The sequence below is a fragment of the Dysidea avara genome, chromosome 10 (assembly GCF_963678975.1).
Source record: "Dysidea avara chromosome 10, odDysAvar1.4, whole genome shotgun sequence".
Taxonomy (NCBI): Eukaryota; Metazoa; Porifera; class Demospongiae; order Dictyoceratida; family Dysideidae; genus Dysidea; species Dysidea avara.
Genome location: NC_089281.1, coordinates 6,676,692 through 6,700,693, shown reverse-complemented (window position 1 = coordinate 6,700,693; position 24,002 = coordinate 6,676,692). Strand labels below are relative to the sequence as shown.

At 36.4% G+C, this 24,002-nt stretch overlaps 1 protein-coding gene across 1 annotated transcript; it reads right to left on the bottom strand.

Annotated features, from left to right (window-relative positions):
• Nucleotides 1–1,496: 1,496 nt before the first annotated feature.
• LOC136236381 (uncharacterized) lies at nucleotides 1,497–20,353 on the bottom strand. Its single transcript, XM_066026521.1, has 14 exons — nucleotides 20,212–20,353; nucleotides 20,126–20,159; nucleotides 6,144–6,452; nucleotides 5,611–5,924; nucleotides 5,430–5,549; nucleotides 5,249–5,379; nucleotides 5,089–5,197; nucleotides 4,763–4,910; nucleotides 2,751–3,052; nucleotides 2,574–2,702; nucleotides 2,388–2,518; nucleotides 2,219–2,318; nucleotides 1,799–2,166; nucleotides 1,497–1,738 (listed from the first exon to the last, which is right to left on the bottom strand). Exons 1-13 carry the CDS (start codon nucleotides 20,279–20,281, stop codon nucleotides 1,808–1,810), a joined length of 2,256 nt encoding a protein of 751 aa, XP_065882593.1. The 5' UTR covers nucleotides 20,282–20,353; the 3' UTR covers nucleotides 1,497–1,738; nucleotides 1,799–1,807.
• Between the last annotated feature and the right edge of the window lie 3,649 nt (nucleotides 20,354–24,002).

Below are 24,002 nucleotides of genomic sequence, written 5' to 3'. Positions count from 1 at the left end.
TAGTTCACAGCAATCAGTGCTTAGAAGTGCTACTGTACTGATCTACCGATTGGTTTCACTGTTATCCTCAGTAGTGCCTAACTTAACGTTATCATCACTATTGCAATCCATAACTACCCCAGTCACGGCAAGTACATCAAAAGGTTTTCCATCAAAGCTTCCCACTGTGAAAAGTGACCAGCCATTTTTTCTGACTGTTCTGACAAATCGGATCAAGAAGTGTTCAGGATGTGGCTCACCTTTTCATGGCAGTGTGGAGAGTGCAGTAGCTCCAGAAAATATCTTAGGCCACTTGGAATGGGACTGGTTTTCAAGTAACGATCAGTGGCAGCTGGGAAAACTCCAAAATAAGTATTATCATCTAAAAGTCTGCTGTCTTATGAAACAATGTTCACTGTATCAGTTTCCCAAAGTCCTCTCTTTAATGAAAGCATTTAGTGATTTTTAAATGTGATTTTTGCTAAATTCCAGTATCACCTATTAACTTCCAGAAAGCTACAGTTGGTAGAGTGTCAACAGAAAAGTAATTCCGTCATTATCTCATGGGTCAGGGGTCAAGTTATTGTTTTCTGTCTGTCAATGCATTCAATTGCTATAATATAGCTATCATGTTAATGCCTTCTCACTGCAACCATTAAAGGTAATAGCTATCAATAGTGGCTTTGCAACTTCAGTGTGTTAGCTACATACCTGGCTCAGCGGTCATCATGCAATAAGCCAAAATTGAGTGTCCCCAAGTCTTTGTGTATGCTCATTTGTCTCAGCAACATATCCATAGTAAACTCATTTTTAGCCGATTGAAGTAATATCCTGTACATTTGGAAGTGTACATTGGCAATCCCATGTTGAGTCAGTGTAATCTATGGAATTTGTTGTACTTCTAAGTGATGAAAGTGATAAGCCAGGTGAATACTTGTCACTTGTTGATTGTTACATGTTTTGGGAGTGAGCATTAATGCTGGCCATGTTTACAGACAGGAGATAGTTCACTCTTGTTTAGTTTCCTCTGATCATGATTCTCTTGTATTTGGTTGAACACTACAGATTACATAGCTACACAATTTTAAGAAAACCATCACCTGATCACTTCCTACTTGCATGACAGGTTTGTCTGTGACTAGTGCAAGGAAAATTGCCTGTTGCCTGTGAAATTGAGCTATCCTTTATCTTCATTTAACTCACTATGTATAATGCTCGTACATTGTACTGTACAAATGTTGTAATCGTTATAGTGTATTATATTTGTTGTTGTATGGCAGTGCTCAATATAAAGTTTCTTACTTGATCTGCCAAAATGACAGACCAACGGTCAGCCACTGGTACATAATAGTAGCAGTTTACATACACAATGTTTTTTTTTTAAATGCTTATTTTGATAGTTAATAATGTAAGACCATTTTTAATTTGGTCAGTCATTGTGGCTTTTGGGTTGGTAAATGACAGATGACATGCTTTTATTTTGATTGCTGTAATGACACAGCTGAAAACAGCTTGGCTGATGAAAATAAAACTGTATCATGTTCACAAATTGTATATATGTAACTCATGATCATCATATACGATAGTTATTATTATACACAGCTTTCCTGCATGAGTTCTGCTCATGCAGCAGCTACAATTTAAAAATTTTATACAACTTGTTTAGCTATAATTTTGCAATAATGAGAAGCTAATTCCTTCTCTATAATTATATTACTTAGAACATGCCCATTTTAATGTATATAGTCATAACCAGAGCCTTTCTATTTTATGCTGAGAAATGATCCCATATTTTAATGTATATAGTCATAACCAGAGCCTTTCTATTTTATGCTGAGAAATGATCCCATATAATTTTCCTCCAAGTTATGTTCTTTACTCCAGCTGTCTTCAGCATGTCATCAAATAACAATGGTGATGATGAACAACTGGTAAAAATCTCCTGCAGTCTCACATAGTTTAATTGATTTTGCTCTAAACACTTAGCCATGGCCCTTGTGGTACATCGACCGTATAGAGACTGAGCTTCTTTCCAAACTCTGTAGCTTTCATGTACTCTATTCCAGTCAGAAATTACAAAATCAGTACTTCTCATGGTTAGTGATGGTGATTGTAGTACTACACTAAGTTCAGATGTCGTGAATATTGCTATCATAGAGTGTACATCTTCCAGTGCTCGACAAGCCCCTGCATTAAGTTTAATGATGAGCAATCAACTACGTATATAGAGGAAACGTACTAAAATAATGCTGCTGTGGGAAGCACCTTTCAAGTATGCTGTCCAGCTTTAACCCTTCAACATTCCAGTTATTGAATATAGGATGGCCTGTTTGTCTCATCTGTATGTGGGATAAGACAAATTATCACACATAACAAAATATCTATTTGCCATAATATTATATAGTAACCTTTTTAAGCTCAAAGAGGGTGTCTGCATATGTAAGATTTGCTGTAGAGAACTGTTCCATCATACCCCAGCGTTGCACTTCAGCAGAAAGGATGCGAAAATCAAACATAAACCCATTGTGAGCCACCAAAACTATATTATATATGTATAACAACATTATATGCAATGACTCATAATATAGTTATACCTGGATAAAATGACTTGCCATCTCCTCTTTCAGCTTCATTAACACATTTGTTTATCCAAGACAGAAAGTCTGGAAAGATGTCAAAAAATATTCTTTTTCCTGCAAGCATCTCTTCTGTAACACCACATCCTAAGAGTAAGTTTTAAACAGTGTCCAAACTTTACAAATTGCATATACCTATTCCAAGAATTGGTTTGGTAGTATAACACAATTCAGAGAATGATTTCACTGTGACAAACTCCTTCTCTGTTCCAATTACTTCAGCTGCTATCTCAATAATGTGATCATCATGTATGTTACCCCCAGTTGTTTGACATTCATAGATGAACAGCAGTGGAGTAGCATTTCTGATGGTATTTCCCAGTGGTGCTGCTGTGTTGCTGTTAACTTCAACATCAGCCTTTTTTCCTTCCTTTTTTACTTCCCACTTTACCTGGATTTCTTTTTCATCTTTGCAGTGATGACTAGCCTTTTGCTTGCTATAATGCATGGGTGTGAGGTATGAAGTCAGACAGGTGCAAAGAAGGTGCATGATATGATATGACATCACATTATTATGCAATACAACTGAATTTAAACAAGGTCAAAAGATTTGAAAATTCAGAATACTATTTAAATTTGCTGTATGGGAGCGACTTCTCTATTAGGGTATCTTGATTTTTAAAAAAAATTGTTTAAGCATTTACTAATATCATATTGATGCCCAGGTCTGCATGGGCCTCATTCAGGCTACACTTTGTATTGATAATGTGTGATCAACCTCACAGTATTGTATAGCTACTCCAATTTGGACTTTCACATTTGGGCCATTGAAAATAGAAAAGGACCAATATTCCTAATTATTTGAACAAGTATAAAAGTTTCACTATTACAGAATATGTATACATCATTACTTTTGTTTTACCCATGATATGTTGTTAAAAATCAATGGTTTTTTTTTTAAATTACAGATGTCTATAATTACAATAATTCTGATATTTTAATTAATGCACACTGTAATCTTTATGTTCAAAGAAAAACATTGTTCATCACCTTTACACAACATAAATATCAAAACTATAACAATTAGATAGAACACCCATCATAGGATTTATTTATTTATTTTTTTTGGATTCACCCTATGGACCCTTTCTATTTTCCATGACCCATTTTATGGTAAGCTTGTAACTTTATCAGGAACACCAGACTATACCTTAGTTTGGTAACACAAATATACAAAATAAATAGGAACAAGGCAGGACAGTATACGTAGCTGTAGTGTAATAAGAAATTTACAGAACAAGGGTATGTATTGAAAACCCCATACTCTAATGCAGTCAGATGTGTCTACTCTAATAGGACATCCACAACAGAATACAATTTTAAATTGTGTATTATAAGTATAACAGAGTAACTATAGTATAACTTAATCTTGAATTGTTCAATGAAGAATTTGGATATGCACAGGTGTAGCTATTTGGATCACTATACAATACATATATAATAGTTGACATTTAGGGAACCAAGCATAACATTGAAAATAGTTTATACTATCCATGAAATCATGAATCTAGTAAATTTTGCAGCATTTTAATGTCAGTGGCTGGGGGCTATGCCCCCCATGCAGACCCCTGCACCCATAGTCACTACCAAATCTGAGAACTACATTGGATACAGTACTGCAGTAAATTGAAAAAAAAATGCATGGACCAAATATTTCTTCATTTTGTAGAAACTTGATGGCAATGCATTTAGAGTCATACGTTGAAAGCATGTTTATGTACCCAACCAATACTTTAGGGCACATAATTTTGGTGGGAAAACGCAAACCTTGACAATCTCTACTATTTAGTGCTACATGCATTTGACATGCAATTACACTAAGAGCAAGCCAAATACTAAAGCATTTTTATTCTGCAAAAAATCTCATCACAAGTACAAAAAAGTAGGCACTTAAGGTAGAAAACAAAATACCTGCAGCATTTTGAATATAACGTTATAAAAGTAGTAACTAAGTACCTATCACATATTGTGTAAAAAAATATTATATAGTAAGTCTGTTGCATATGGGTAAATAACAGAGGTGACCTGGGCACAAATGTCTTATAAAAATGTGCATACACATTAAGAACAATTAAGCCCTCTGTGTACGTAAATGCTTTGGAACTTCTAAACAAATTTTCTAACACAAATGCTTCGATATATCTTACTTGGTTTTATTCACATGTAGTCTTTTCCAGTCACTAATTATTAGAGTTGTACTTCTCAAGGTGGGTGACTGCAGAATTTCGCTGAAGTAGTCAGACGTGATGAAGATTTTAATCATCATCTGGACATCCTCCAATGCTCGATGAGTTCCTGTATATTGCGTGATACAGTTTTTGTATCTATAAATTTTCAAGGAAATTTTTAGTTATACAAATTAAAAACCACAACTTTTTATGTATTATATCCTTGGAGCATCCTTGATAATTTTATTGCATATAGTATGCACAAACCTCCCCTCTAACTACAACAAATGATTGAGGTAACTTACTAAAACAGTTTTGTTCTGGAAAGCATATTTTGTGTAGATTTTCTATGGATAGCTGTTCCTGTTCTTCTAGGCTCCACCCATTAAGAGTGAGATCATCTGTCTTTCTTATCTATTCAAAGGCCATTCTGATATTACAGTGCTGTAATTACATTTGTAAAACCTTTTCCAGCTCATAAAGAGTGTCTGCAAATATTAAATTTGCTTTGATGAACTCTGCCATTAATTTCCAACGTTCAACCTCTGCAGCAAGGATTTGAAAGTCAAAAGCAAACCCATTGTGAGTCACCAATACTACAAGAAACCAAGTACCTGTACTGTTACTAGGTCACACACAATCATACCTGGATAAAAAATCTTTTCAGCTGCCTCTTCAGCTTCTGTGACACATTTTTTTATCCAAGACAAAAAGTCTGGAAAGACATCTGAAAATTCTTGCTTTATTGTTCCCATAACATCACAACCTATATGAAGCGATGACATAGTTATGCTAGCTTAATGCTATTACATTCATTGAGTGTATACCTATTCTACAGATAGGACGGGAGGTGCAACACAATTCAGAGAACAATTTTGTGGTGGTAACCACCTTCTCTGGTTCTATAACTTCAGCTGCAATCTCAACAATACGATCTTCATGTACATTAGCACCAGTTGATTTGCAGCCATAGAAGAACAGAAGTGGTGTCCCAGATAGCAGCTCATCATCGTTTTTAGTGTTTGTGACATCTGGTTTTTCTTTTTTTAGATTGGTGCTACTGTAACTTTCCAAACTTGCCCCAACAAGATCATCACGCTCCTTTGCATAGTGATGACTAGCACTTTGCTTAATAAGATCTCTACAAGGAAGTAATTGTAGGTGATTATACTAGGTGTGCATGTATATATAACTAGAGCAATACATAAACATTATTAAAATAACATGCGGGAGATCATGGTTATCATAAGACACTCATCCATAGCCCCAAAAACCTGTAGCTGGCCCTAAGAGAACTGAATACATCTGCAATAAAGACACAAGGCCTCAAATAAGAAGATTCTAAGCTTGCATATCTTACTTGTTCTTGTTGCATGGTATCACAGGAAGATCCACAGATGCCAGAGTATTATCACTGTCAGTTGAGTCCAAGGTTGTATCAAATATTGTAGTAGGAGAAATGGTGAGATAAATTGGATGTTTACTTGATGTTAGGTTGACAGAAGGAGAGTTGTGGCTTGTGGATGTAGTAGTGAGGTCAATAATAGAATCACTTGATGTTGTTCTTGTTAGACAGATTACAGGGGAGTTATCACTACTGACAGATACAGGGGAGTTATCACTACTGACAGGTAAGGACCCTTGTGAGAAACTTACTTCAGTTGTAGTGCTAAATCAACAAAAAATCAGTATAGCTAATGTTCATTAGCTACTTACTCATTTGGTTGTATATTATATATACATATACATGTAATAGTTGTAACATGGGCATGAGGGCTTTGCTTGATATGTATGCCCGACTGCCCAAGGGGTGCAGGCCCGAGGGCAGAGGGCATACATATCAGGCAAAGCCCGAATTCCCGTGTTACAGCTAATATGTAACACTTATTAGGCTGATAGCCTGTACAGGACAATCAATCACCCAAGCCAATACGAGTGCAGCCACTGGATGTATTATATATGCATACCTAAAATTTTCAATTATGGGTCAGCAGCTAGTACATTCTGGTTACGTTCAGTTATGATAAATGGACATATCCTAGAGATATAACGGAGAATTTCCGTTACGCGAGTTTCAATGTTTTAACATAGATATTATAGAGAAGGGATTGGAAACTGATGACGTCACATAATTAACGTGTATACAAAACGGGTGGACAAGGTGTGCTATGCTGGTGATGAATAGACAAAACCATTTACAGACGAGTTATGTTCCCTTGTGTGGTTGAAAAGGTTAGTAATTCATTGTTGTGTTCACAGAAATTGTTTTGTAGCCATTGTGCCTGTACAACAAACACAATTTGCCAGTAATTATATAACACCAAAACTGTATGTCATAATTTATATTACACGCCACACCTACATATAAGGCTATAGAAGTTGTTTATTAGTGCAGTAGAACCGAGCAAGAGTTGGTATTTGAGGTTATGTAGCCAAATTATTAAATACCGGTTCATGGTGAAAGTTATGCATCTATCAACATTAAGCCCCATACCACCCCATATGTATGGGGTATTTGACAGTTTGCAAGAGCTAAAGCCCCAGTACTGGGGCATAGGGTTTGTCTAATCCCCACCATGCACAGTTGAAAGGTGATTTTAGCCCATAGAGGGATAACTTTTACGTCAATTAAAATGTGTAACAGCAAATTGGCTAAGAAAAACGACAACTGGTTGATACAACTAGCTACAGTAGTATAGTGTGTGAAGCATACTCAGCATGCGGAACGTGCTCTATCTAGAGGGGTCTGGTGGCATGCCCCCACAGAAAAGTTTTGCAAATTTAGCCTATTCAATATTAAATTTGGCAATATTATTGACTGAAAAATGAAGCCACTTTGTTTAAGTGACTCACAATACTTGTAAAGCATTGTGAGTCACCTAAGTGTGATAATGATGAAATGACACCATTATTCCCAAACAATTGTAATACTAGCTGTCATATAAAGGGCACAGCCAGTAACTAAAAATCTATTCTTTACATAAAGAACAGGAAGGGGAAAGATATGAATATCAGCTATACAAGATCAATACTTGCCATTAATTTTGTGTTTGAAATATGCATACCTTAATTTAGCGGTACATTAAATTTAGCAATTTTAGAGTTTTGGTTTTTTCCTAATTGATTATATCAATTCATGAATTAATAAATTAATAAAATTGCTAAATTTTGTGTAGCTAAATTCATCAATATACAAGATCGCTAAATTTAGTGACTTAATGTATAGCTAGTGTGCTTTACAGTCTCATGGCTCAAACTACAATGTCCAAACAGTAACAATGAAGAAAGGGCTTGAGAGGGCAAGTAAAGATTCACCAGTGTGTAGAGTACACACACGTAGAACTTTACAGCTGGGGGGGTCTGGGGTGATGCTCCCTCTGGAAATTTTTGGAATATAGCCATCATAAGATTGAATCTGTAAGCTATTTTTAACCAAATACTCTATTGTACTGAAAGATTGTGGGTACAAGATGGATGAGTTCAGTTGTAAGCAATTGAGAAACAGAACTACACTTTAAATGTTATTGGAATATAAGGCAGTACATAATAGTGGACTGTCAAAGACAATACACAGGATTGGATCTAGTCACATGTATAGAGATTTAAAATGCACACAAAAATAACTTCAACTTTGTATTATAGCCACAGACTGGTCTGTTACTATTTCAATCTGAATTTTTACAATTATGGCCCAATCACAATATTTTACAACCAGAGTCCAAATCACAACTAGTTTTGGCTGCAACTATAACCTGGGCACACTGACAGCGTAACTGCTGCAGTATCATTTGAGCTTATAAATTTGAGCTTCAAGGGGTTTGGGAGTACACACTGTATGACATTAGCTTCAATTGATGCTAAAATAGGAAGATTCAGATAAATGCAGCATGGGATTTTGGTACTGAAGCAAAAACAAACAGTTCTCAGATGCTAAGAAATTCACTGTTTTACTTAAGCATGTCAACCCAAGCATCAAGTTTGTAGCAACAACGGAAAATTCCCACTGTATATTATTAAACTGCTTGACAGATAAAGTGATTAGTATATGGCAGGATGTTTGGAGCAATGGCAAGATAACAGTGCACAGGTCAAGTAGACATACTGGTAACTTCTTGAAAAACATTGCAGTTTCATGATGGACGTTCTATTAGAGTATATAGTTGACTATTCTATTAGAGTATTTCTTTTAAGCAGCTTTTATTTATTTATTTATTATTATAAGTGCTTTACAGTAACCAACACTGAAGGTCTGACAGCAACATGTGCTGCAGCCTTAGGATTACCTAACCTAATTTCAAGGACTTAGACCTAGTGACTTGACTTACTGACTTTTAGGTTTAGTCTTACACCAAAAGTATAATTTGAACCCCTCTTAGTAATTCTAAGAAAAAATTAGCCATTCTCCCTTCTCTTTCCATCTTTTCATTGCCCATGCATACGTATAAGATGCAATTGCATCTGTACTGCAACTTCTAGAAGTTTCCTATCTTGCACATAGTACACCCCAATCCTCCCCCTCCTAAATCTGCCCTTGTTCTCCAAAGCACACTTTTTGCTGTCTGCCAGGTAGGGTAGGCCACACAGCAAATTTGATTAAAGTTGCAACAGCCATTTGCGAGATATGGTTGTTCAAAATTTCGTTTTAATTTCTTGGTTTTTTTTTTCTTATGCCTTACAGTGGTTTTGATTTCTTTTTGCACACTTTGCAAAATTGCTATAAAATTTTAATGTGTAATTTAATTACCTCAATCTTTGGCACAAATGAAGAGTGTATAAAGGTGAAGTTACGTACTACGTTTGCTGTGAATACGATGAATAATCAAGGAGTTATGAGCATTTATTGACGTAAAAAGAGCAAAGTTCTGTCAAGGCTACAGGGTAAACCCATGCAGTATAGGAATAACATGAAAATTGGTGTGTAGATAGGCTGATCATCGTAGCAGTGCCTTTTGATAGTTTGAATAGTAATAAAGTTACAGCCTCCAAGTTATAAAGCAAAAATCAAACAAGTGTAAAACCGCAGGATCAAGATACTCTAATAGAGCATTCACCGCGGGGTAAAAAGGTGCACAAAATAATTATGTTGAAAAAACCTTACCAGAGTTCAAGCCAAGGACCTCCATACCTAACACCCGCATCCTTAACCACTGCTATCTTGGCTGATCATCTCACTTATAATTTCTGTTTTATAAATGAAAATTCTATAGTTTAAATTATAAACTTTTGTAATTTCGTAGATCTACCAATAGTAGTACTAGATTGTTCTAGAACATTCTATGTAGAAGTCCTCAAAAATGTGCACTCTGTTAGAGTATTACAATAACATTACCAAATATTGAAGTAAATCATGCAATACAATACATTTATAAGTCTGTCTTCAATAATCATTATTGTATCTGTATAGGAAAGAAGAAATGTGTGTGAAAACAAACCTCAAAGTCAACCATAGGCTGGTTTTGGGGCCTTATAAAGTACAAAAAAAAAAGAAGTGAAATCTTATCAGTATGAACATCATTGCACCTTGGCTGTCACCTTTGATTTCACAACTTTTTCACCCAGGCTTTTAAAGGCTGCACCATTTTTTCACAGCTTGTGGATTATATTTCCATCAGACAAAATGATACTGTAAGACACTGGGCCTGTTTGTAGATTTCCCCAATAGTGACTTTAACTACACATGCACCAGTCTCTACCCATAAGGTTAGGACCATTCCCAGCACTAAAATGTACCACTAATTGTTTTGTTTGCTCACTATAAGTGACTGTGAGTTCAACAGCTCCCTGGACCTCAACAGTTTCACCTGTGTATGTCTTCACTGGACATCTGTTGTTTTCAAGGTTGTGTGGTCTTGTTGGCAATGACATCGAATGTTTGCTTATTCAGCAGGGACAAAGAGGCTCCTGTGTCTAGCTCTATCTGGACTGGTGTCTAGTTTAGTGTCACTATTATCAGGATAAGTTCTTGACCACTGCTTGACAGCATGAACAAGTCATAGAAATCTGTCTTGCCCAGGTCTCCTGCATAACATCATGCAACATAATGTGTAGCCTTGGCCTGTCTGAATGTGTAATTTCTCTTGACGTGGTTTCGTCTTACAGGATTTGGCAATGTGTTCTACTTTCTTGCATTTGTGTCTTGCTTAAATGGGTAACTTTGTGGAGCAGTTCTTCTAGGCACCTGTGGTAAGTGGTAAGATGACATGGGCTGCAAGGTTGTACATCCTTTCTGAGGGGTTTGTGACCCTTTCCTATTCCATTGATTGGAGGCTTCTGTATTTGTTTCATGTCCTTATCAGTGGCTTCAGAGATATTTCAAGAGCTTTGTCAAAAGTCAAATTCTTTTCGGCAAGGTGGTTGATTCCACATACCAACCTGTATGTCTCTGAGCATCATGTTGAGGGTGCTTCATATAATCACAATACCATATAGCCGAAGGGCAAGGTTACCTAATTTAATTTTTTTTGCGGATTTGCAAACACTCCCAAAATGTATTATATGGAGGTCCAAATATTTCAAGGATAAATTTTTGGCTGGTAACCCCCAAAACCACAAAATCAGTGAAAATTTTCCCTCTCAAAATATTTATAGGCTATATGGTATTTGCAATGGCCCATAGTGAAGTTAGCAACAGCTTCTCTCTCTGCTCTCACTAGGGACCCGGCGATTATGCTGGCATAATAATGAGCATAATAGGTGCCTGAAAGCATTGAGCATAATGCTAGCATAATAGGCAGAACACTTGTGCAATGCTATAAATCCTTGCTTATCAAAATGCATAACCAACAAAAAGATCGATATACTCTAATAGAACAGTCAGTAACTCTAATAAAATTATCAGGTAGCTGACTGTTCTATTAGAGTATATCGATCTTTTCTGTGACATGTATTTTGACAAGCAAGGATTTACAGTCTGTGCTTCAACCACTTACTGCTTTTCCATAAAATGCAAAGTTATTAGAAAAACATGGGAACTGAGGTAAAAATATTGAGCATAATTTGAGCATAATAGGTAAATATTGAGCATTAATTTAAGCATAATAGGTAAATTTTTGAGCAGTGCAGCATAGCATAATAGGTAAAATAATGAGCATAATCGGCGGGTCCCTAGCTCTCACACAATTATAAAACTTGGTCAGAGTCCCATGAGTTGCCATAATGTTATTAACTTTGGTGTGTTGAGAATCTTCAGTATATGGCTGATTGTTCATAATAGTCTAATCCTCGTCTCCGATTATCGTATCTTCTAGCTGGCTAGTTCTCGAGCACACACGCTAAATACCTATACAGGGGCAGATCTAGGATTTCAGAAGGAGAGCGTTAACGGGCATTTATAATGGGTGGGTAAGAAAAGTGACAACTATCTGATTGGTTAATACAGCTAGCTCCACAATGTACACAGCACACTCAGTATGTGGAGCATGCTCTATCTAGGGGCACGCCCCCCCACAGTAAATTTTGCAAATTTAGTTTACTGAGATTGAATTTGGTAATAATTTGGACTGAAAAATGATGTCAGTTAGTTTAAGTGGCTCACAATCCTTAATGTGACATTCATCATTCCTATAACAGTTGAATTAGTAGCTGTCATATAAAGGGCATGCTCAGCCAGTAGCTTACACTGTAATCTTAAAGAACAGAAACAGAAAGGGAGAGAAATGGTGCACATGATCAATACCAAAATGCATTGTGTTTTGAAGTATATGGCTCATACTATATTGTAAATGTCCAAACAGTCAATGATAAGAGGGCTTGTGTGGTAAGTATCAGTGGAGGGGGCAGGTTGACTCACCAGCATGTACGTGTACACTCATGGATACGTAGAATGCTCCTTCTGGGGGGCATGCTCCCCCAGGAAATTTAGTAAAATAGCTATCACAAGATTGAATCTGAAAAATGTTGCACTGATCTGAATGAAAGACTGTGAAAAAGGTTGAGATGTCATTCTAGAAGAAATTCAAAACAACTATATAGTGGGAACAAGATGGAGTTAAATCAGTTGAAAACAATTTTAATTATCAAACTGAACTGCACTGTACTGTGCATGTTATTGGTAATGTATAGTAGTGGACTGTCAAACAGAATAGACAGGCTGTAGGACCAGGTGTCCTACAGACCTTCATGCAGCATTTGTGCTGTAAAGCCTTAATAAATAAATAGAGTATGATTATAGGCTGAATTGTAAGGCCAAATAAATAAAAGAAATTTTCAAAACACAGGATTGGATTTTTATCACATTTAGATATTAAAATGCACATGTACATAAATTTTCGCTGGACTTTATAGCCACTGTTCTGTGGTCCAAATTGCTATTTCAATCTATATGCATGCCCCCATCACCACAGTTTACAACTATATATAGTCCAAAAAGTTATTTAAATATATACAACTATTATGTTTTACATGGCCACAACTAACCCCTTTATTAGCTCCTGGGCACACTGATAATATAATAAGTTGATTTTAAAAGGGTTTGCATGGGAGTGTAAAGTCCATGAAGCTGTATGATATTTTAGCTTAAATTGATACTAATAACACTAAAGTAATGCAAACTGCATGCATCCACTGAATATACTGTATGTTGCAACTGAGTTTTCATTGTATTTTCACCAGGGAAGCTAGAACATATATCTGATTCATACTGCAGTTATAGCAGATTTAAAAGGGGATGTACAGTACTTTCATTGCTAATGTTGATAAAGAACTACGTATATATGTATTTATACAGGTATAGAAGAGATAGCTGTATACAGTGGTCGCATGCTATATACAACTATATTTTAAATAAACTGATTTAGATAAATGTATAGCATGGAACTACAAGGGTGTGTGCAACTCTCAGACATTGCAGCCCTGTTAACTTTTTACAGATGCCAAGAATTTTACTGTAATTACTGTTTTATTTGCAAGAGAAAGCATTACAATCCAAACATCAAGTTTACACAACTGAAAATACCCACTCTATATTAAACAGATGTTGTTTTCAGAATAGATATTCAAGAAAAATTATTGAATCAATGTTATATGATTCAGTATACAGTTAACTAATTGGCATGGCAGCATGGATGACACAATGGTAATAGCAGTACACAGGTCAAGAAGGTTTATTTTCAGCTTACCCACTGGTCTTATAGAACAGCTTTAATTATGGATGTTCTCTTAGGGTAGTTGACTGTTCTATTAGAGTATTTTGATTTTAGCAGGTTTAAGATATAAATCTTACTCCTAAAGGCTGGTTTCCATATAGCTGCAAACTGCCTGTACATTGCCTGCGATTATTACTGGGGTCTTGACAAACAATATGGAAACATACCTTCTCGGCTCTTCCGGCATCGCAGGCAGGATGACTTGTTAATGGAAACAAACACCGCAGGATAATGCTGGCAATGTTCAACATGAAGAAGCCAAGCATGATGCCTATGAGTATGCCACACTTCGTAGAGTCTCACTAAAACACCTGTAACATGCTGTGTTGTAACAAATTAAGGTGTACCTTTGCTTCCAGGGTCGTTTCCAGGGTTTGCTAAACTTATAAAATACAGATGTATAGTGAACTGTTAATCCATCTCAGCTATGGTCGCTGGCCAACCGCAGCAAGTCACAGGCTACTGTACAGACTCTGACTCAGGCAGTTTGCGGCTATATGGAAACCAGCCTTAAAGTAAAATTTTGAACCTTGGATGAGATTAGTTATTCCTCTTGCTCTTTCCATCTTTTCATCGCCCATGAATGCATAAGATGCAATAGCACTACAGCTTCCTAGCTTCCACATGGAAAATTTAATTTTGGAGGGGGTGTTTCAGTCCCCCAAGAACACCCCCCATAAATCCGCTCTTGAAAACTCAACACGTATAGCAGCTAAAGGGCATTTGGATTCAGTGGAATGGAATGGTGGACTGGAATGGAATGGTAAATAGATACTTTCACCTAGCGGTCGTCTCTTTATAAGACCAAGAGTACATAATAATAGAAGAGGGAGGAGAGTGTCTAACTCTCAATACAAACACACTGCGCTCAAACCCTCCTACTTCAATCCATAAAACTTCTAGTAATAAATCAATACCTTTAAGTGAACAGAAGACTGTTGATATTTCCTAATTGAAGCAGTAGAAGTATTACAACCTCCTTCATAGAGAAAAGCCATTTGTCACCTTTGGTGGCTATAGTTGATTGCGCAAGGTCTGAGCGCTGTGAGTTTGGCAAATCCACTGAAGTTAGACACTCTCCTCCCTACTCTATTATTATGTACTCTTGATAAGACCATCTCCTAACAAAGACCACCTCTTTATAAAGACTATTTTACTTTAAATGTCTAAATTACAGTGCATCCCATAGGACGGTCTTATTGATTAATTGTGCTCCACATGCCTAGAAAAGTCAGAGTGATATATCTGATTTGTGTACTCCCATGCAAAAACAGCTTGGCTGTACAAAAAGATGTGTCTACAGACTCCACCAAACGAAAAGTAACTGGTGACTAAAGGAGCTAATATTTGGTAGGGCCAAGAAATGAATGCTTAATACTGGCAACTAACTATAGGGTCATTCCATGTCAAATCACCGAGAAATTGTAGGGTCATCGCTCGGATTTTGATGAAACTTGGTGTGTTTGTAGTACCTATGGTGCTCATCACCCGTACCAATTTTTAGCCTCATACACCACATAGTTTCTGATTTATGACCACAAATATTTTGAATATTTCATGAAAATTAGTCTGTCTTGAGTTACAAAATCAACTGTAGCTCACCACTGTGTAAATATTTTTAAATAAAATTTTCAGCCATTAAAAACTGTTAATTGATCTTTCAAGTAATCCATAAACTATGGGATATCAATTTAATTAAGGTTCAAAAAGGCTCCATTAAAAACTTTAATCCTTAATATTTCAAAAAGTGCTGCTTCAAATTCTTTGAATTTTTAATTAATTCATAATTAGGTTATGGTCTATTGTTGGTAAAATTTTTGTGGTGGGGCCACAATGGGTTCAAGAGATATAATTAAATATGTTGGTTATTAGAGGTATACACTCCCATGTAGCAATGATAGACTACAAAATTCCACTACATACCACTCTTAATGTAATCAAGTGACAAATCCAGCAATCGATTCTGGTGAACTTCATTCTTTGCTAGAGCAACTCTCTCTTTCCTGAAAACATCATATTATGAGTGAAATTTTATTTTGACTCTGCTATCTGAGATTGTCACAAAAGAGTGCAGTTTTCTCATACCTTGGATTGTACGTGAGAGTTAAAAGCAACATCCCTGTTGTCTCGAATAATCTTCATTGTTACAATACCCAAAGTAAGCAGCAAGTATGTTGCTACATGCTCAATTGAACAACTGACGTGGTGTCATTAGCTGGTCATTGTACTGCCTTTGCAAGCTATATAAGCTGGCTGCATTTGAAAACTATACAACTAAATAAATTGTGGTGGTCTTTCAATACAGGTGGTCATTAATACAGGTTGTACTGTACTTGGATACCTTCATTGTGTAAGACAAAGTTGGCATGGCCTTATCAGGAGAGGAGAATCAGTGGTTAGTGTATGTGCTTGAAGTGTTCAGTGACACTAAGGAATTGAAGCTGACATTTTTGCATCCACACAGCCCATCAAACTCGTTCAAGTACCCAGAGCCCCAGAATATCCACACTATACCAATGGATGACATTCTAACTCTTGTAGACCCAAGGACAAGAAGTGGTTGTGTGTACTCTGACAAAAAAGAAATGACTTATGCTTCCAAACAGCATCACACTGTATCACCACAGTAACAAACTTGTATTACCGGCATGCCTTTGTTTATATATGCATACATTTAACTTGCAATTGAATCAAAGAGTCTTGTGTGTCTGCAAACCTAAATCAGCAGAATGGGCTTCAAGGTGTGCAATACTGCATGGGATATCTATTATAATACCGCAAACACCACTAGCTACCTATCTCATAATCCCATAGAGACCCCACGCTGAAACTTTTGCAACTAATAGGTGAATGTCTGACAAGTACCCACAAAAAATTTCTAATCAGCACTTTTTGGTAGAGCAAAGGTCAAAACAAAAGATTAGAAGACATGGTTATTACCAACTTCATCATATTAAGCTGTTAAGTATACCAAACAAAAGCTTTTTCTTTGAGCTTTAAAGTGGTGCAATTCATTTTTAAAACACCTAAGTTGTGAAGCTTTGAATGTAAAGCCATTTCAGGGAAGCCATACAAACAATGGGTGAAGGGACACATATTTCATCCAATTCTCACACTCCAATTTCATCCAATTCTGAGGGGGTCATGTGCAAAACTTTAGTGAACTAATATGGAATTACACCCATACAGTAAATTCAACTATGATTTACTAAAAAATTCAAAGAATTTGAAGCAGCACTTTTTGAAATATTAAGGATTAAAGTTTTTAATGGAGCCTTTTTGAACCTTAATTAAATTGATATCCCATAGTTTATGGATTACTTGAAAGATCAATTAACAGTTTTTAATGGCTGAAAATGTTATTTAAAAATATTTACACAGTGGTGAGCTACAGTTGATTTTGTAACCCAAGACGGACCAATTTTTCATGAAATATTCAAAATATTTGTGGTCATAAATCAGAAACTATGTGGTGTATGAGGCTAAAAATTGGTATGGGTGATAAGCACCATAGGTACTACAAACACACCAAGTTTTGTCAAAATCCAAGAGGTGACCCTACAATTTCTCGGTGATTTGACATGGAATGACCCTATATATAATTTGCAAATATCTATATAACATTGGTCTTTTATCATTGACTCATGTAATATTAGTGAATTCCTAATCAATTCCCATTAACTCTAATTGGCTAGTAATTTGGTGCCATTATATCAATCCACACAAAAACAGCCAAGCTGTGAAAAATGGTGCAGCCTTAAAAAGCCTGGGTGAAAAAAGTTGTGAAATCATAGGTGGCGGCCAAGAAATGGCTGCAATGATGTTAATGCTAATAAATTTTAACAATGCACATAGCCATTATTAAAATTTAGTAGCATTAACATCATTACAGCCATTTCTTGGCTGCCACTTTTGATTTCACAACCTTTTCCACCCAAGCTTTTTAAGGCCGCACCATTTCTTCACAGCTTGGCTGTTTTTGTGTGGATTTCACTTCTTTTTGTACTTTAAAAGGCCCCAAAACCAGCCCATGACTGACCTTGAGGTTTGTTTTTACTCACATTTCTTCTTTTCTATGCAGACACAATGATGACTATTGAAGACAGACTTATAAATGTATTGTTTTGCATGATTTTGATAATATTATTGTAATACTCTAATAGAGTGCACATTTTTTGAGGACTTCTAATAGAACATACATAGAATGTTCTAGAACAATCTAGTACTTCTATTGGTAGATCTATGAAATTTGATTATAAGCAGATTTAAACTAGAAATTTCATTTATAAAGCAGAAATTAAGTGAGGTGATCAGCCAAGGTAGCAGTGGTTCAGTGGTTAAGGATGAAGGTGTTAGGTATGGAGGTCCCTGGTTCAAACTCTGGTAAGGTTTTTTTCCGACATTTTTGTACACCTTTTTACCCCGTGGTGACCATTCTATTAGAGTATCTCAATCCCTTGATTTTACACTTGTTTGATTTTTACTTTGTAACTTTGTTGCTGTAACTCTATTGCTATTCAAACTATCAAAAGGCACTGCTACGATGGTCAGCCTATCTACACACCAATTTTCGAGTTATTCCTATGCTCGCTTTACCCTACAGCTGTGACAGAAGTTTGAAACACCCATAACTCCTTGGGTATTCTTCAGATTCACAGCTAACTTGGTACATGAATCCACCATTACACACTCTTCGTTTGTGCCAAAGATCGGGGCAATCGAGTTACACGTTTGTGTTTTATAGCAATTTTTCCAAAATGTACAAAAATAAATCAAAGCCCCTGTATGGCACAAGAAGAAAAAAACGAAGAAATTAAAATGAAACCCATATCTCGCAAATGGCTGTTGCGAATTTTATCAAATTTGCTGTGTGGTCTACCCTACCTGGCAGACAGCTATAATGCAAAAATGGTGTGCTTTGGAGAAGGGGCCATGGAGCTATATGCATGCGTGAAAAAGCTATTTTCTTCCTGACTCATGGTGTGGTGCGCCGGCTTTCTTGGCCGCACGACACACTATCATGCATCTTGATAGCCATTGTAGAGGAGAAAAAAAGCAGCCAAATTACTAGCCAATCAGAGTTACAGGGAATTAATTAGGATAAAAGACCAATGTTATAAATTTTTTTGTAAATTATAGATAGTTACTAGTATTACATTCATTTCTTGACCTCACCAGATATTAGCTCCTTTAGTTGCCAGTTACTTTTAATTTCATGGATACGTCTGTTGTACAGCTAAGCTGTTTTTGCATGGGGGTATTACTGTATCATAAATCAGATATCACTCTGACTTTTCTAGGCATGTGCCATGTGGCACACAATTAATCAATAAGACTGTCTTATGGGGATACACTCAAAAACAATTTGCAGTAGTAAAATGGTATTTATAAAATTCCCGCAACTAAATCACAATACAATCTTACAAAGTATAAATAATATAGCTAATGATGTCAATTAAACCACACCAACACCAATAATGTCTGTTCATTGTCAGGTTACTATACATGCACTGGGGGAAATCGCTACACTGAGTGAATATTTATATTAACAGCCAATTCAAGAATGGGAATAAAGAGGACTGGTTTAACTTTGCAGTACAAGCCAACGGGTAGCTGGAGCAGTTTCCTAAATGGTCCAGCTGCGAAGCAATGTTATACTAAGCATAACAAATGCACCACAGCTTTCTATTTTCACCAGCGTTCTTTGGCTTGTAACTCACTCTTGCCTCACACACTCATGAAGACAACCTGTCTCTCTCTCATTTACTTTTAGTGTGACATCTTCGGGGAGCAATCTTAAGGCCACTCCAAGAAAATTCATTGTTTCTCATTTCATTGATCTAAAAACTGCATGCATGCGAGCGGGCGGGCGGGCGGTTCAATATAGCTATGCTACTAATACATGAAATACAGAATAAAAGCTCCATGCATGGGTTATGACTCTGATAAGGTTATTGCTAGAAATATAGTGCCTGTGTACAACTGCTACACATTCGTGTGATAAATAATGAATAAAATGTTCGTGCAGTTTACAGCACAATGAATAAAATCATGCGGAAGAGAATTTGCATGGGAAACAATGATTTTCTATAGTACCCATGTGACCCGCCTCAGTCGAGTCTTGCGACATGGCCAACTCGTAAAGCCGGTCGCGCCAGACTGCACACCCCGGCACCTCCTGATGTTGAAAAAAACTAACCTGTCAGTACTGGGACAGGATTTGCTGCAGCTACCTGCACGAACATAAAACTAAACCGTACGGCGTCTGCAATAAAACTGACTTACTTCGAAGTTTCTTAACCTTGCGTCGCAAGGGGTTCCTCCACTTTCGATAGCGTTTGCGCTTTCTAAACATCTCACTTCAGCTCGTGGCAACCATTTGAAATTTTATCAGTACAAACGTACAAATCACTACTTTTGTCCAGTATTTTCGCATTGCGTATCCATGGTAACATTAGTTAGTGGGCGATAATTCTGTGTATACATAGACCATGAAAACTCGAGAAACTGAACTGCTGAGGTAACTTAGTAAAGTAGCTATTAGCCTTGTGACTATAGTAGCTAAGTATATTATAGTCTATACCTTTTGTCTGACAGTAGCTACGTTTTTTAAAGTTTCACAAGAATATCTTTTGTAGCTAGCTAGCTACATGATCCGGCATGTAACTACAAATCTTAAAAAGATTTCCAGATGACACAAAACTCAATTAAAAGTAATGGACATGCTAAAACTAATAGCTATTTTATTTTTTTGCTTTACAGCATAGCTAGAGAATTACAATAACACATGGTTACAACGAATTGCCGGGTAGCTATACAGCCGCCCAGGTATGCTGGCGGTCCACTGGGAACCTGTTCCAGTAGCCTAAAATAATTACAGTTGATTAGTTATAGTTATACAGTGATTATAATTGAAAAAAAAACAACGTATCATTACAAAAGTGATTGTTATTAGCTAAAAAGGTTAGCTAGCTACATGCAGTGCTTCAAAATTAGGTGGTTAATTTGGGGGACTTGTTAAATGGCTACAGGGACATAAAAATGAATATTTAGCTTCATAAAGTATTTGAATTGAAATTAGTTTCAAAATGATTCTAGGTTAATAAGTTTTTCTTGATTGGTGCTATAGCTAGCTACTAAGATCACAATTGATGATGGGTAGTGTATTCCAGATCCGTGACAGCTAATTGATTGAAGTAAAAGTTAATTGCTAGTTAATACACTGGTGGGGTTTCCGTCTATTATGTTGTAATGTGTTACTTGTAGCTAATTGTATATTTCCTGATGCAAAACTAATAAAGTTATCAACATTAAAGGAATTGTTTGGCAATTTTAAACACTTAATCAGCCAGAAACTGCACAATGTCTGAGATGTCTAGAGAATACATAAGTGGCAAAATCTTGAGAGTCATTAATTGATGTTTTATATAGTCACTATATAGTGTAGTCATTAAGAATATATTTTGTTGCTCTACATTGAAGTCGCTCCAGTGTTTAATGTCTTTCAATAAGTTAATTGGGTTTCCACAGTACAGAACAAAACAAAAACTGAGATCTGACAAGTGATAAATAAAGCTGCTTCTTGGACTGGAAAGTGATATTTGCTGAGAAGGAACATCATATTATAGTCCTAACATTATATATGCTTTGGACAAAATGAAGTTATAATGAGGCTCCCAGTTCAGGTCTGACGAAATTACAATTCCCAGATCTATGTGCATATAAACTTTGGAGATGACATTAGATCCTATAGAATAGGATGTGGATAGGTGCGGTTTAAAGCTCATAAACAATGTCTTTGAGAGACTAAACAATAAATTGGTGTCTATACCCCATTCATTGAGCAGATTTAAGTCTTTTTGCAATTCTATATGCTGTTGTTAAAGGTGGTAATTGTTTAAGGCATTTTGGTATCATTGACAAATAGAAATAGTAAAGAGGATAGGATGTACTCAGGTAGGTCATTAATGTATATCAAAAATAATAAAGGTCCTAGGATGCTACCTTACGGAACTCCTGATAAAACTGGTAAGAAGTCAGAATATTTGCTGTTGATCTTGACACACTGTTTTTGACTTAGAGGGATCCATAGCCATAAATTTCCCAAAATACCAAATCTCTTTAGTTTACATAATACATTGTGGGACACACTGTCAAATGCCTTACGGAAGTCAAGGTAGATAACATCAGTTTGGTGAGGTGTGATGATTATATTGTTGAATACAATAAGCAGTTGTTGGGTTATGGACCTGTTTTTAAGAAAGCTGAATTGAGACGATGTGATATATGCATGGGTTGAGGTGATGTATTATTTTATCATATAAGAGTTTTTCAAGTACCTTTGAAGTGTTGTGATATGGGCTGATAGTTTGAGACTAGTCCTCTGTCTCCAGATTTAAATACTGGAACAATAAGGTGTGAACACCATTCTAGTGGTAGTGTGTGTTTGTGAAGAGTAAGATTGAACAAATAATGTAAAAGTCTATATAGGAATGATACACAATTCTCAAGGAGTTGAGGCTCAATACAATCAATACCTGTATAGTTTTATGAGGATCAAAAGAAGCAAGTGCATTGTAAATGTCACCTTCAGAGAATTCTATTGAAATTAGGTGATGGTGGACATTGGTATCAAACTGATTCATTGGTTTTTGATGATGTTCAATGTATTAACAAACCTTATACCAAGTGTCAGGTTGGTAATGGTGCAAAACTGACTATTTGACAATGGGTGCTAATTTACAAAAGAAAGGTGTGGTGATGAACATGTACAGAATCAGATACATATTACATGATCAAGGATTTTTCACAGGGATTTCCAATGACAACACTAAATTACCAGCAGTCCCCAAGAGACCTTGAATATTGTAATGATACAAAACTTAACAGATTGCTATATTTCATGATGAATTAATGTGATAGTTAATCATACAGTGGAACCCCCCTTATCCAGGCACCTCCATTGTCCAGACAGCCCAAGTTATAGCCTTGTAGTCTATTGACAATAATGAAATTTGGGTGAGATAAAAGCACAAAGAGGGAGCCTAAAGGTTGCTGTTTACTTGTTAGGTGCATGGATTAATTGTTTATTCTATCATATACCACTTTAGCGTGGGCGTTCAAAGGCGCTGCTCAGTGTTTAACTCACATATTGCCCGGGAAATATCATGGGAAAGCGGTTTGCCGATGACTTTGATACCCAGCCAGTTCAAAGAATCGATGCACTTCGACTTGTTATATTGAGCGACATAGAGCTTTGTATTGTGGGACTCGGTTTTGTAGAGGTTGCTAAGCTTAGTACATAGGCTAAGATAGAGTAGTTGGTTGTTACTAAAGAATATTGTTTGGGCGATTGTGGATGCGTATTTCTACCCACCGCGTATCAGCCTTTGAACAGACCATGGAACAGCAAAGCTACTACTGCTGCATTGAAATAGGTTAGTAACTTACAGTTCTAAGTACTTAACTTAATATAATAACTTACTTACTGTCCCAATAGCGAAGTTAGTTGGCTTAACTTAGTACCAAAATGATAACAATATAAACTCCATCCCACAATCGCAAGTTTTCTAACATTGCGTGTTGAAGCCTAGTAACGTATTAATGACGTTTTAACGTATGGACAACGTTTTGATGGCTATTAGCCCACGCTATTAAAACCACAATCGATCTTCAGATGCTACTGTATAAAACAAATGGGATGAGTTCTCATTAGTTCTTTCACCTATTAGGTGAGTACGCCCCAAGTGATATATATATCACTTGTACCATGGTTGCTTGGGATTTTGCTACACCCGCACCCCTCGGGCCTGCGGCCCTCGGGCTTTGGGTGTATATATCAGCAAAATCCCTCGCAGCCATGGTATAACTATTACATGAACCATGGTAGTGGTTCATAATAGAGACTGCCTCTGTTTTTTGCCAAAATCCTACACCTAAACACCACCTTAGGAAGCTACCCCAACCACAAAAGAAGCCTTAGAAGTTAACTTGGAAGAAGCATAGGTCCACTGGAAAATATGAAGTCAAAAGGAACCAATAAAAGTATTTTTTAAATAACAGTAATATGCCATTTT

Excerpts from the sequence above, each read along its gene's own strand:
- LOC136236381 (XM_066026521.1), bottom strand. The coding sequence starts at position 20,281 with ATGTTTAGAAAGCGCAAACGCTATCGAAAGTGGAGGAACCCCTTGCGA. Across the intron at positions 3,053-4,762 it reads CTACATGTGAATAAAACCAA|CAAGCAAAAGGCTAGTCATC; the intron begins GTAAGATATATC and ends CATGCATTATAG. Across the intron at positions 2,703-2,750 it reads CAAACCAATTCTTGGAATAG|GATGTGGTGTTACAGAAGAG; the intron begins GTATATGCAATT and ends ACTTACTCTTAG.